The sequence below is a fragment of the Leucoraja erinacea genome, chromosome 15 (assembly GCF_028641065.1).
Source record: "Leucoraja erinacea ecotype New England chromosome 15, Leri_hhj_1, whole genome shotgun sequence".
Lineage (NCBI taxonomy): Eukaryota > Metazoa > Chordata > Chondrichthyes > Rajiformes > Rajidae > Leucoraja > Leucoraja erinaceus.
In genome coordinates, this window is record NC_073391.1 from 34,976,141 (window position 1) to 34,990,411 (window position 14,271).

Here is a 14,271-nt window from a genome sequence, read left to right on the forward strand (position 1 = left end):
ACAGCCAATCGCACGAAAGAATGCTGTCGCTTGGCAACGGCTTGGTTTCAAGCCTGGGAGTGAGGCGGAGGGAGGGAGTGAGAGAAAACGAGGGAGTGAGAGAGAGGAGAGGGTGTGAGAGGAGAGGGAGTGAGAGGAGAGGAGAGGGAGTGAGATAGAGGGAGAGGGTGTGAGAGAGAACGAGGGAGTGAGAGAGAGAGAGGGTGAGAGAGAGGAGAGGGAGTGAGAGAGAGGGAGTGAGAGAGAGAGAGGGGGTGAGAGGAGAGGGAGTGAGCGAGACAGAGAGGAGGGGGAGTGACAGGTTGTGAAAGAAAAGGAGATAGTGAGAAAAGAGTGAGTGAGAGGAGAGGGTGAAGGATTGAGAGGGAGGAGAGGGAGTGGGTGAGGGAGGGAGGTGAGAGAGCAGAGGGAGAGAGGTTTAAGCGTGAAGGGTACAGAGTGTAGAGAGAAGAAAACGGAGTGTGGGCCGAGGAGGAGAAGGGAAGGGGGGGGAGTGAGGGCAGAGGAGGAAGGGAGGGGTGGTGTGGGGATTCAGGAAAGTGGAGGGGAGGGAGAGGGAGGGGAAGGGCAGGGTGGGAGAGCTAGTGAGCGAGGGGAGGTGCAGAGAGGAGGGAGTGAACTGAGTGAGGAGAGAGACTGAGAAGAGAAGGAGTGAGTATCGGAGGGGGGAGGGGGGGGGTGGGTAAACCGTGGACTGAGAATGGGGGGGAGTGAGAGTGAGAAAGTGTGACTGGGGCTGAGACAGCTGCGATCGTTTACCTGTCCCTCACACTCACCCTTGCCCTGTCCATCACACTCGCCCTCACACTCACCTGTCGATCCAGCCATCTTGGGAATATCCTCGGCTGGTGAGAGAGCTGGCAATGCAGAACAAAGATACCCTTACACTCAGGTGAGACCCTCCACAGAACCATGAACATTTTGTTTACGGCCTTCGCTGTTGAGGAAGAACTTCTAGAAAATGGCAGGGGAAGGAGGTGTGTGGCTGAAGCTGTGGACTGGGCAGTCTGACCCATCAAGAAGGATGTTTGGCCCATTGATACTGTACTAGCACCATACAAGAGCGATCCAGCTAGATGCAATGTCTAGACCTCCAAATTATCTCCTTTCAGATTCTAATCAATTCACCACCGATTGATTCTCAATTGTCCATTCCAGACCATAACCATTTGTGTAAAGTGTTGTTTTTCATGTTGCTAGTGACTCCCTTCACATTTATTCATATAATGTGGAGATCAGCATGAGTTCAGCATTTAGAAATGTTAGAAATAAGATCAGGTTCAGGCCATTCTGCCCCTCCAGCCTCATTCACCATTCAACTAGAGCATGAATGATCTTCCCCCATCAATCCCCTTAACCCGTGATTCCTTCCATATCCAGAAATCTATCATTCTGTCCTTCAAACCTCTTTTTAATTGATCTCCATCGCTTTCACAATTGTGTAAAATTCAATTGTGTAAATCGGTCAAGAGTCAAGAATCAAGCGTTTTATTGTCATGTGTCCCAGATAGTACAATGAAATTCTCGCTTGCTGCAGCACAACAGAATGTGTAACCAGAGAGCAATATGATAAACGAGAGAAAAAAAAAGTTCTGTGTGTTTCGCCATGTGCCTTTGTTTAAAAAGATAATTAATTTAACCTTTAACATTGCACTGTTCTAGCTAAAAAATATCCAGAATATATTTTAGATATTGAGACTACCTCGTTTCTGATCTAGATATCTTTCTTGCACACATCCCAGGAATTCCTTTTTATTCCTATTCAATTTAGGTTTATTATTGTCACAGTATCTCCATAATTTCCTTTGGCCTCTGCACCCCTTTTTACCTCTGTAACATTCTCTAGGTTTTATCGTTTGCTTATCCAAGATCATTCCAGCACTTACAAGAGGCTATCTTTCTTCTCTCCACCTTTTTTTAAGATACTCATTTAACACCTTCCACTTTGACCAAATTGTTGGCCATTTCTCCAAATGTGAAGGTGTGTAATTGGGATACCTCTGCTAAGGGTGCTTGGTATAGGCGGGAGGTAATGTTAGGCACCGGGGGAATGTAATGGGTCTGGGCAGCTGCAATCACCTTTACTATTCATCTTCTTCAGATGGGTGAAGGGTTACACCACGCAGAACGTGCTATTTGTCGACGACAGCACAATATGCTACCCCTGCGGGAACTTCCTGATATTTGTGGACACGGAAACGAAGGAGGAGATGGTGCTGAAGTGCGAGACAGGGAGCATTGGGGCTTTCACGGCCAACAGCAACAGCAAAGTCGTGGCCTTCGCGGAGAAGAGGTTAAAGCCGTCCATCTATGTGTACAATTTCCCTGAGCTGAGCAAGGCTGCGGTCCTCACTGGTTAGTTCCCTCGCAGCGCGCCTGCTGGTTATTCCCGAAACTGGCTCAGAGGCACTCCATAAACCACATACCATGTGACAGCTATTATTGCTACGTTTATGTTCATAAGTTATAGGAGCAGAATTCGGCCCTTCAGCCCATCATCTACTCCGACATTCAGTCATGGCTGAACTATCCTTCCATCTCAACTGCATTCCCCTGCCTTGTCCCCTTAACCCCTGACACCCTTACTAATCAAGAATATGGTAATTTCTACCTTACAAATACCCATTTACTTGGCCTCCACAGCTTTTTGTAGCAAACACTTAACCTGCACCTGAGGAACATATTTGTCCACACAGACAGTGGTGGGTGTATGGAACAAGCTGCCAGGCGAGGTATTTGAGGCAGGTACAATAACAACATTTAAGACATTTGGATAGCTACATGCATGTCAAAGATTGAGAGGGATATGGGCCAATGCGGCCAATTAGGCCTAGCTTGGCTGGGGCATCTTGTGATCGAATTGGGCCGAAGGGCCTATTTCCATGTTGTATGAATCTATGACTTAACATTACAATTGCAAGAAATCATAGAAGCAAGACCACATTTGGGCACAGTGTACAGTTCTGGTCACCCTGAGAGCCTTTATTCAGCAGTGGGCCTTTCTTTAAAACCCCTGCACCTACGCATTCTCTTCTGTGCCTTTTTTGCTTCTTTCAAAAATGATTTTATTAAAAGTGAAGAGACAAATGAGACCCCGTGAGGTGCCGACTAATTGCAGGTCTCAGTGTATCAAGGACGTTGTGTACAAACTCTCCTGGAATGCTTTGTATGAAGATCACCTCAGAAAAGAGCAGGGCTGAATTGCCAGCTGTCAGGACCTTCAAACAGCCACCTTGGCAGCCCTGGGGTAAATGGGCAAGGAGATTGGCATCCCCGCTTGGGAGTGTTTGATGAATATAAACGTCATGTGGGAATCTCACCATAGAGTCATCGAGTTCATGCAGCGTGGAAACAGACCAACTTGCCCACACCGACCAATATGTCCCATTTACGCCAGTCCCATCTGCCATATGCCTCTAAACCTGTCATCAAATTTCCCTTAACACAGTCCTCTCTAAGTAGAGAGCAGTCCTGACCTCCCATCTACGTCATTGAAGACCCTCGGACTATCATTAATCGGACTTCAATGGACTTTTTCTTGCACTGAACTTTATTCCCTTTATCCTGTCGTCTTTACACTTTAGTCTGTACACTGTAGACAGCATGATTGTAATCATTTGTAGTCTTTCTACTGACTGGATAGCATGCAACAAAACAGCTTTTCACTGTCGCTCGATACACGTGACAATAAGCTAAACTAAACTAAATCACTCTCTGCAGCCCTCCAACCTGCATCCTGTCTACCCAAGGATCCCACCACTCCCCTGCGATCCACAGTCCAACCCTGCACCCCTGGAGAAAGGTCTTGGCATGTCCAAGTCCAGTTCTAATACTGACTCTCGCATTAATTGAATACATTGTGTAGAAATGCTGGATTAATCTGCAGGCCTCACCGGTGCACGTTTTCAGGGAAGCTCCAGTTTCTGGCCTGAATCATTTTTAATGTTGTTTGTTTGTATTATTCAGATGGGGCAGAGCTGGAGTACACACTGCTGGATTTTAGCTACATGGGATCCTACTTTGCCAGTTTCTCCTCAATCCCGGACTTCACTTTAACCATCTGGTACCTTTTACGGATACTTAATTCTGTTTTACAGTGATCTGAACCTGTGGGGGGCACAATCAGCATGGATATGTTTAAGGGGGAGTTAAATAAATGCACAGAGGAGTGAAAAATAAAAAGTCTTGCTATTGGGCTGGAAGGAGAAATGTGCAGAACAAAATGACCAGAACAGACCATTGGGCAGTGTATTATTCTACATTGTTTCACAGGATCTATCTGCCCAGGGAGTGCGTGACAGGGCCATGTAGAGGGAGCATAACCCTAGATCTAATGAATTGTTGTACCTGCCCTATAGAGTTTGATGGGACAACACAGGGTGAGCTTTATACTGTGGTTGTCCCATGACTTGCCCTAGGATCCTGGTACAATGAATATAATAAAGCTCCTTTAAACATTCATTGGGCAAATTCATTCAATCTTAACATTGGAGGGTTTCCCTCAGTAAATTATTGAGGTTAAAGAAATTAATATAGTTCATTGATGGAAAGTCGTGTTGAGTGATTTAATCACAGTTATAATATTTCTTCTATACAGAATAATTTATTTTTGTTGTAGATCTCTTGTGCTGGTTGTAACATGTGCCAATAGTACTTTGTCACCACGGTGCAAGGAGTTAGTCAATGGTGATACCACTGGGCGTCACAGTGGTGCAGTGATAGAGCTACTGCCTCACAGCAACAGAAACCCGGGCTCGATCTTGACCTCGGTGGCAGTCTGTGTGGAGTTTGCACGTTCTCCCTGTGACCGCATGGATTTCCTCCAGGTGCTCCAGTTTCCCCCCACACTCCAAAGAAGTGTGGGTTTTGTAGGTTAATTGGCTCTCTGTAAATGAATGAATGATACTTATTGTCACATGTACCAAATGCTATGTTGCAAAAGTGCCAAACTGTCCCATGCGTGTAGGAAGTGGATGAAAAAGTGGGATAACATAGAACTCCTGCCCCAAATTTGTTTATGTGGATTATGTGAAACCACACAGCAACTTGCAACTATAAGATGAGTGGCTCCACACCATTAATGTCCTGTGTAGGTGCAGGTCTGATGTTCATAGCTTTGCTGGGATGACCACGCCTTGAACATTTTGGCTCTTGCAGAAGGACCGATGCATGTATCGCTGACAGACGCTGACAATCTCCTTTTGTTGTTATCTACTGTCTTAAGGAACTGGAAAACGGGCCATAATCTCTGCAGCAAGTCAATGATGCGGATGCAGGCATGTGTCCTGTGCTTCAACCCTATGAACCAGCTGCAGCTGTGCTTGGCCAGCTGCGACTGTCTGCTGGTGTGGAATATTGAACGCTGCAATGAATTTCACTTATTAACACAAGTGTAAGTGACACAGGCTGAAGAGTGGTAGCTAAGCAGATCATTTGTCTTAAGACACACTAGAAATTACAGGTGCTGGAATCTTGATCAAAACACAAAGCGCTGGAGGTATTCAGCAGTTCTGACTGGGAGCACTCGTTCCAACTGGGAGTACAGGTGCACAACCTTTTATCCGGAGTTCCGGAAACCGAAAAACTCCGAAAACCGGCCATTTTTTCCAGGATGTTGTCTGCACACCAAAGCTCGCGTTTGGCGCCAAACTTGACCCGAAACGACCCATGGTCAACCCAGGTCTGTACTACTGTAGCGGCTGTCTCCTCCCCGGAGATCGGGGAGACACTTAAACATCTGTAAATCATTGCTTAAATGTTAGTCAGTTAGTTTGGAGGGCTTTTATGTGAAGGAGGAGGGGAGGGGTAAACTTTAATTCTTAGTCCCCTAGCTGGTCGGAGAGGCGGTGAGCGGTCAATGCCTTACCGGGTCGCCGTGCAGTAAGCTCCGCAGCGCTGTGGCCGCCAACTCCCAGCTGGGGCTGCGGGTGTCCGGCAGCGGGCGGCGCCGGTTGTAGCTCCGACCCCGACAACTCTACCCCTGGCTGCGGGGCGCTCCAAATCCACCGCCGCCCGCGGCCGGACGCCCGCAGCCCCAGCTCCGCGAATGTTGGGAGTCGGCGGCGTCGCAGCGCTGGGATACCAGCGGGGAGCGGGCAATGCCTTACCGGGTCGCCGTGCGGTAAGCTCCGGGGCGCTGTGGCCGCCGACTCCCAACATTCGCGGAGCTGGGGGCTGCGGGCGGCGCTGGATTTGGAGCGCCTCGCAGCCAGGGGTAGAGTTGCCGGGGTCGGAGCTCCAACCGGCGCCGCCCGCGGCCGGACGGAGCCCCCAGCTCTGCGATGTTGGGAGTCGCCGACCAGGTAGGGGACTAAGAATTAAAGTTTCCCCCTTCACCCCACCACCACCACATAAAATCCCTCCAAACTAACTGACTAACATTTATGCAATGATTTACAATGATTCCCCGGTCTCCGGGGAGGAGGCAGCCGTTCCAGACTTTTCAAGCCGCCCGCGCTACCTACCTAATCTACGCTAAAAATCTTCCATTCAGAAATCCGAAAATGTCCGAAATCCGACAAGTGTCTGGTCCCAAGGCTTTCGGATAAAAGGTTGTGCACCTGTACTACTTCTGTCTGGGAGTACTCGTTCCGATTGGGAATACTAGTTCTGACTGGGAGTATTAGTTCCAACTGAGAGTACTAGTTCTGACAGGGAGTAATAGTTCTGACTGGGAATACTAGTTCTGACTGGGAATATTAGTTCCGACTGGAAGTACTAGTTCTGACCTAAAATGCTAGTTCTGACTGGGAGTACGAGTTCTCACTGGGAGTGCTAATCAAAAGTACGTCCTTACCTGAAGTACTAGTCGTGACTGGGAACACTAGTCCTTAGCTAAAGTAGTAGTTCTGACTGGGATTACTAGTCCTTACCCAAAGTACTAGTCCTTACCTAAGGTACTTGGTCTGATAGGGAGTACTAGTTCAGTCTGGGAGTACTAGTTCTGTCTGTGAGTACTAGTTCTGTCTGTGAGTACTAGTTCAGTCTGTGAGTACTAGTTCAGTCTGGGAGTACTAGTTCTATCTGGGAGTACTAGTTCTGTCTGGGAGTACTAGTTCTGTCTGGGAGTACTAGTTCAGTCTGGGAGTACCAGTTCAGTCTGGGAGTACTAGTTCAGTCTGGGAGTACTAGTTCAGTCTGGGAGTACTAGTTCTGTCTGGGAGTACTAGTTCTGTCTGGGAGTACTAGTTCTGTCTGGGAGTACTAGTTCAGTCTGTGAGTACTAGTTCAATCTGGGAGTACTAGTTTTGACTGTAGCAGGAAGAGTGGGTAAATAGCTGGAGCTCTGGTTCACTGGGTGTTGATGGCAGAATAAACCGAAGCGTGCAGAAACTGGGACAGAGTGAAAAACAACTAAAGAGAAACATAATGAGTCACTAATCTGAAATGTTCTCAGTCACCCCCCGCTCTCTTCAGTATTTCCTGTGTTTTGTGCTTTTGTTGACAAAGAGGAGCTATATTAGACCAAGCTGCTATTTGGATAATTCTTGCTTCTATTTCTCAATCAGACTGTACACATATTGTAGAATAACATTTATTAATAATTACAATAATCCTATCATACATTTAAAAGACATTTGGACAAGTATATTGATAGGAAAGATTTAGAAGGATATAGGCCTAGTAAAGATGGAGCATCTTGGTTGTCATTAGCAAGTTGTCCCAAAGGGCCTGTTTCTGTGCTGTGTGGCTCTATGAGAATGTAAAATATCAACGGCATAAATCTCAACCTTGTTTGGCATTGTCAGATGGATGATAGTGAGTTAGCAAACTGCCAAAGAGTACTATGTACCTGGAACGAGCAGTTAGAGGAAGATGTTAGAGAATCAAGCAGTTAGAATGAAGCAGATGCAATGATGACTTTTAAACATATGTGGATAAAGATATGGATAAGATACAAGCCAAGTGCATTGAACTATGTATTTTGACTTGCACTATCATGGTCTGGTTTACCTAGAATAACTGAACATTGCATATATTGCTGCATTTAATAAGTCTGTAATGTTGCAGCTAGCAAGAATGTACTTGTTCCGATCCCAATACTGATTATGGTTAAACGTTCTTAGTTTAGTTTGATTTAGTTTGGTTTAGTTTAGAGATACAGCATGGAAACATGCCCTTTGACGCACTGAGTCCATGCCGACCGTAAATCACCCATTCACACTAGTTCTATGTTTTCCCATATTTGCATCCATTTCCTGCACACTAGAGGCAATTTACAGAGGCCAATTAACTTACAAACCCACTCGTCTTTGGGATGTGGGAGGATACCGGAGCATCTAGAGGAAACCCATGAGGTCACAGGGAGAATGTACAAACTCCACACAGACAGCAGCCAAGGTCAGGATCAAGCCCAGGTCTCTGGTGTTGTGAGGCAGTGGCAATTACAACTGTGTCACTCTGCCACCACTTGACTCTCGCGCTGCAGTGTCCAGTTGCGTCCAGTTGCGGGTGCCACTCTTCAGGAAAGATGTAAAGACTCTACTATGATACAAGGAATAATGCTAGACTAGACAAGCTGGGATTCTTCTTGCAACAGTGGAGGTTACAAGAGGATCTGATTGAGTTATTAAAATCATAGCAGGCATAGATGGAAGATGGAGATAACTTCCCATTGGTAAGGGCCTCAAGTACAAGAGGACAGAGAATGAAGGTAATTGCAAAAAGAACCAAGATGAATTCATTTATTTAATGCATTGCCTGGTGTAGTTGTGGAGGTAGATTCAAATGTAGTGTTCACATGAGACGTGGATAAATATCTAATGGAAATAAACTGCAGGGCCTCAGGGAGGGTATCAAGGACTGAAGTTAGTTGGTTTACTCTTGCATAGAAACAGAATAATGAACTGAACGGTCTCTTTCCACACTGCAACCATTCTCTGGTTTAATATTTAATTGCATATCTTAATGTAGTTATCAATTGGTAAGTGATGTCACCTTTTTGTATAATTCAGAATTTCACTAACAGAAGAAAATAATGTTTTATCTTCAGAAATGTAGAGCTTCCTACAGAGGATGAAAGTATGACATTTCATGAGGATTTTAGGATCAGTCCTGACTGCAATGCATTAGCTTACTATGGACCTAAGATGTTAATATCAGCACAGGCTGGTCTTGTGGGAGAAATGGCCAAGACATTTGTGGTAAGTTGCTTTGTGGTTTTGCTCAACTGTGTGCCTATCAAAGCAAAGAGTTTGATTTATGTCAACACATTGAGTTTAGTTTTAGAGGCACAGTGTGGAAACAGGCCCTTCAGCCCACGCCAACCGTCGATCACCCGCATTCTAGTTCCATGTTATCCCACTTGTACACCCTAGACACGGGGTAATTTATAGAAGTCAATCAACCTACAGACCTACGCATCAATAGAATGTGGGAGGAAACCGGAGCGCCCGGAGAAAAGCCACGTGGTCACAGGGAGAATGTACAAATTCCACACAGACAGCACCCCTAATCAGGATTGAACTCAGGTCTCTGGCATTTTGAGGCAGCAGTTCTACCACTATGTCATCATAGGGTCAAATCTCTCACTTCTTCTCAAGAAAGGTCCAATTCCTGCAGGGGTCACTGCTGAACTGTTCAGAATAGGAGGTTCCAAGGCGCAAGAACTTTAGATACTGGAATCCTGCGCTTACAAAAAAAAGGGTCAGGGTGACTGTGCACAAATACTTTTCCATTCCCCTCCTCTGTACACTAGTCTCCCATCCTCAAGCCCCAGGAGGGGCAGCACAGTGGCGCAGTGGTAGAGTTGCTGCCTCATAGCTCCAGAGATCCGGGTTCAATCCTGTGCTGTCTGTACAGAGTTTGTACATTCTCCCTGTGACCGTAGGCTTTCTCTGGCTCCTCCGGTTTCCTCCCACACTCAAAGACGTGCAGGTCTATAGGTTAATTGGCTGTTGATGTCCTGTGCGGACTTGGTGGGCCGAAGTGCCTGATTCCATACAGTATCTCTAATGTCTTAAGTCTCCTTTTATCCTCCCTGTTTCACCTCCCACCTCCTGTCCTCTTTCACCTTTTTGGCCTCCCTCCGGTTTTACATTTCACTCTTCTCTCCTATTCTGACGCACCTTTGTCTCCTTTTCACCTCTAGACTGTTACTCACCACCCACCTTCCAATCATCCCCCCCCCCGCCCCCCTCCCATCACCTACCACTGAAGAATGATCCCGACAATGGGTGATTGTCACCATGGATGCTTTCATTTTGATTTTCCTCATTTTTATTCATCTCTCTCGTTTGAAGACACAAGAGCTCCAGAAGACCATTGTCCAACCCGTGTCTGTTTGCTGGACCCCGACCTCTGATTTATACGTGGGCTGTAAGAAAGGGGAACTGTTACACGTGGATGCGGACCTGCATAAAGCTGTTTTAGTGGCAGGTTCATCTCTTGAGTCGTTCATCATAGGTAAGATAATTTGCTTAATTACAGCTGGGAATGAGCATCATGTTCATCCTATCCACCAACTCTGGTGTGGCCAGGGGATGAGCAGTGTTTGAGAAACATTTTATTTAATTCAAGTCTAGCCACGGACCATTCATACTTTCCCCTTATAGACACAGCAAGGATGCCCGACCCGAAATGTCACCTACCCATTTTCTCCAGATACTCCAGCATTTTGTTTCTATCTTTGGTATAAACCAGCATCTGCAGTTCCTTTTTATTACATACTCTTCCCTGCCTCTCTATGTTCCCAGCGTTATGGCTATCTGGACTACACTTCTTCCCACCCTGCTTCCTGTAAAGAACGTCCCCTACTCCCAATTCCTCCATCTACGCCGCATGTGCACCCGGGATGTGGTCTTCCAAACCAGGGCATCAGAGATGTCCTCATTCTTTAGGGAATGGGGATTACCCTCTTCAACTATAGATGAGGCTCTCACCAGGGTCTCCTCTATATCCCGTAGCTCCGCTCTCACTCCTCATCCCCCCACTTGCTACAAGGACAGAGTCCCCCTTCTTCTCACCTTCCACCCTACCAGCCGTCACATACAACAGATAATCCTCTGACATTTTTGCCTCCTCCAACGGGATCCCACCACTGGCCACATCTACCCATCTCCTCTCCTTTCGACTTTCCGCAGAGACCGCTCCTTCCATTACTCCCAGGTTAATTCGTCCTTTTCCACCCACACACCCTCTCACCTGGTACTTTCCCTTGCATCCGCAGGAAATGCTACACTTGTCACTTCACGTCCCCCCTCGACTACATCCAAGAACCCAAGCAGTCTTTTCAGGTGAGGCAGAGGTTCACCTGCACCTCCTCCAACCTCATCTATTGCATCTGCTGCTCTTGGTGTCAACTGCTCTACATCGGTGAGACCAAGCGCAGGCTTGGCAATCGCTTCGCCCAACACTTCCTCACGGTTCGCATTAACCAACCTGATCTCGGTGTCTCAGTACTTCAACTCCCCCTCCCATTCCGAATCCGACCTTTCTGTCCTGGGCCTCCTCCATGGCCAGAGTGAGTCTCATCGCAAATTAGAAGAGCAGCACCTCATATTTCGCTTGGGTACTTTACACCCCAGCGGTATGAACATTGACCTCCATTTCCAGTAGTTCTTGCTTTCTCCCTCCTTCCCCTCCCCAGCTCTCCCACAGCCTACTGTCTCCGCCTCATCCTTTCTTCTTTCCCTCTCCCCACCCCCACATCAGTATGAAGAAGGATCTCGACCCAAAACATCACCTATGCCTTTGCTCCATAGATGCTGCCTCACCCGCTGAGTTTCTCCAGCATTTATGTCTATCTTAGTTATCAGCAGTGCTTGTTTGTAGAAAAAAGGTGCTGGTATGCATAATAAAAAATTAAGCCACAGTTATCCACATTTTTTATTCCTATCAATATTGGAAATATAATGTAAAAATCAAACTTCATATTAAAATAATGCAATTATACATCAAACATGTGAAAATCTAGTTTTTAACTTTTGAGAATTGCCAGTACACCGTAGCAGCGTATATAATCATAATAAAAGCATTGTTATAGGTAATTCAGTGCTCATTTCCTCTGAGACGGCACTTCCTGTATCCTCCCAGTAATGACACCACTGCACACTCTGCTAACTCCTCCGTCATCTCACTTTTTCCTCAAAATTCCAATCAGTGCACAGGATTCCCATTACAGGGAGCTAGGCACTCCACCCCAATAATGAGTGTTAAGCTAGTAGTGGTCACTTTTCTACAAGAAAGATGCCACTAAGCTGAAAAGAGTGCAGGGAAGATTTACAAGGATGTTGCCAGAAATCAAGGACCTTGGCTATAGGAAGAGGATTGTTTTTGGAAGTTTACCCTGTTATCTATCGCTCAGACTAAGGGGGCTGTTCCACTGTGGCGACCTAATTGGCAAGTTTAGAAGAGTTCGCCCTCGACTCATACTTGCAGCATGGGCGACACGATGTTCTAGGAGATCGTTGTAACTCTCCTTCATGCTCTAGAGTGGTCCCCGCATACTCGAAGCCTCAGCTAGATTGCAGCGTATTTTTCAACATGCTGAAAAATGCCCGCGAGTAAAAAAAGGTCGCCATGGAAAAAATCGATTTTTTTTTTTACTCATAGGTTTAGTCGAAGTAGGTCGTAGTAGGTCAGCATGTTATTCGTAGGGAATCGAGGGTGGTCAAAGGTAGTCGAAGGTAGTCGTAGATAGTCTTCAACATAGTCGAATGGAGGTCGAAGGAGATCGAAGGAGGTCATCTTCACTCTCCACTATTCGGTGTCCAATTTTCTCGAAGCTAGTCGAAGCTAGTTGAAGCTAGTCTTCAACATAGTCGAAGGAGGTCGAAGGAGGTCTTTTGCATAGTTGAAGGAGGTCTTCAACATGACACTTTTTCAAACTCTCCTAAACTCTTTTAAAGTCACCAATTAGGTCACCGCAGTGGGACAGCCCCTTTAATGCCCCAAGAAGCATTGGTGATGGCAGGATCTGAGCATGCTTGGGATGCCCCAAAAGGCTTGTAAGTTGTAAAGTACTTTTTGTAGGATAGTTACTGAGAATGGTGTCAAACATCATTCATATTACAATGGACAGCAACATCAGAAGGAAAGCTGGAAAAGCCATTCCCCATCACAGATCCTGCCTGACCCGCTGAGTTCCTCCAGCACTTTGTGTTTTCCTCTGAAACTAGAATATAGTTTTTGGGAGCCTGTTGGCTAATTCTCTGAACTGATAACTTTTGATTCAAAGCAGAGACATGGAGATGTTTTTCAGGTGTCTGCTCAATGCACAAAAATAGTTGTGTCTGTTCAATGATAGTTATGATTCCGTTGGTGGGATCTTGCAAACATGGGAGATTGATTGCGAGAGGAATTATGGTCAGAGGAGTCTGAGAAGCATAGAGTTGTACAGCATAGAAACTGGCCCTTCAGCCCACCATGCTGATTAAGTTGGCAAAATAAGCTAGTCATTTGCCTGCCTTTGACCCATATCCCTCAAAACCCTTCTGATCCATATATCTGCCCAGACCTCCTTTAAAAGTCGTAATTATATCTGCTACCACAGCTGCCTCTGTAGCTCATTCCATATCTTCTAAACAAAAGCTGATCTTATATCTCTCCCCTCTCACCTTAAGTCTTTTCCCTCTTGTTTTCGAATCCTCAATTCTGGGAAAAAGAGTGTGACATTTATCCATGCCCTTTCGATCTTACACACCCCGTTAAGGTCACTCCTCAGTCTCCATTCCAAAGAGGAATCCTCTGACCGGCAGCTCCTTCAATGGGTCGTGCAGACAAACTTCCATTTAATGTCTCACCTGGAATCTAGATTCAAGCCCTTTGAATGAAGCCTTGCCATCTCTCTGTTCGCTCCACCCTGTTTTACAAGTGTGTCCAATAAAAAAATCTTGCGTTCTCGTCCCCTGTTTCAGGTGCGGGGAATGTGCCGGATTGGCCTACATCGACCATCAGGATGAACATACATCCCACCCTACAGCCGTGCTCCGTGAATACGCTGGCATTCAGTACAAAGGGACTGTTTACAGCAGGGAAGGTACGGACTCAGCATGCTCCCAACTATTTTCACTACAGTTGCCTGTCCTAGGACCAGCACACCATGTTCATAATTCATAGGAGCAGAATTTGGCCATTCAGCCCATCGAGTCTACTCTGCCATTCAATCATAGCTGTTCTATCTTTCATCTCTCAACACTGTTTTCCTACCTTCTCCCCACAACCTTGGACACTCTTACTAATCAAGAATTTGTCAACCGCTGTTTTTTGATAATACCCATTGACTTGGCTTCTACTGCAGTCTGTGGTAATGAAATCCACAGATTCACCACC

General features: G+C 46.2%; 1 protein-coding gene across 1 annotated transcript in view; it reads left to right on the forward strand.

The window, feature by feature from the left end:
- The first annotated feature begins 697 nt into the window (after window positions 1-697).
- cfap43 (cilia and flagella associated protein 43) overlaps window positions 698-14,271 on the forward strand; it is a 70,154-nt gene continuing 56,580 nt past the window's right edge. Inside the window, exons 1-7 of the mRNA XM_055647131.1 lie at window positions 698-892; window positions 2,102-2,355; window positions 3,967-4,063; window positions 5,225-5,392; window positions 8,993-9,143; window positions 10,242-10,404; window positions 13,857-13,978. Coding sequence (XP_055503106.1) covers window positions 864-892; window positions 2,102-2,355; window positions 3,967-4,063; window positions 5,225-5,392; window positions 8,993-9,143; window positions 10,242-10,404; window positions 13,857-13,978 — 984 coding nt within the window. The 5' untranslated portion in view covers window positions 698-863. The remainder of the gene's footprint in view (window positions 893-2,101; window positions 2,356-3,966; window positions 4,064-5,224; window positions 5,393-8,992; window positions 9,144-10,241; window positions 10,405-13,856; window positions 13,979-14,271) is intronic.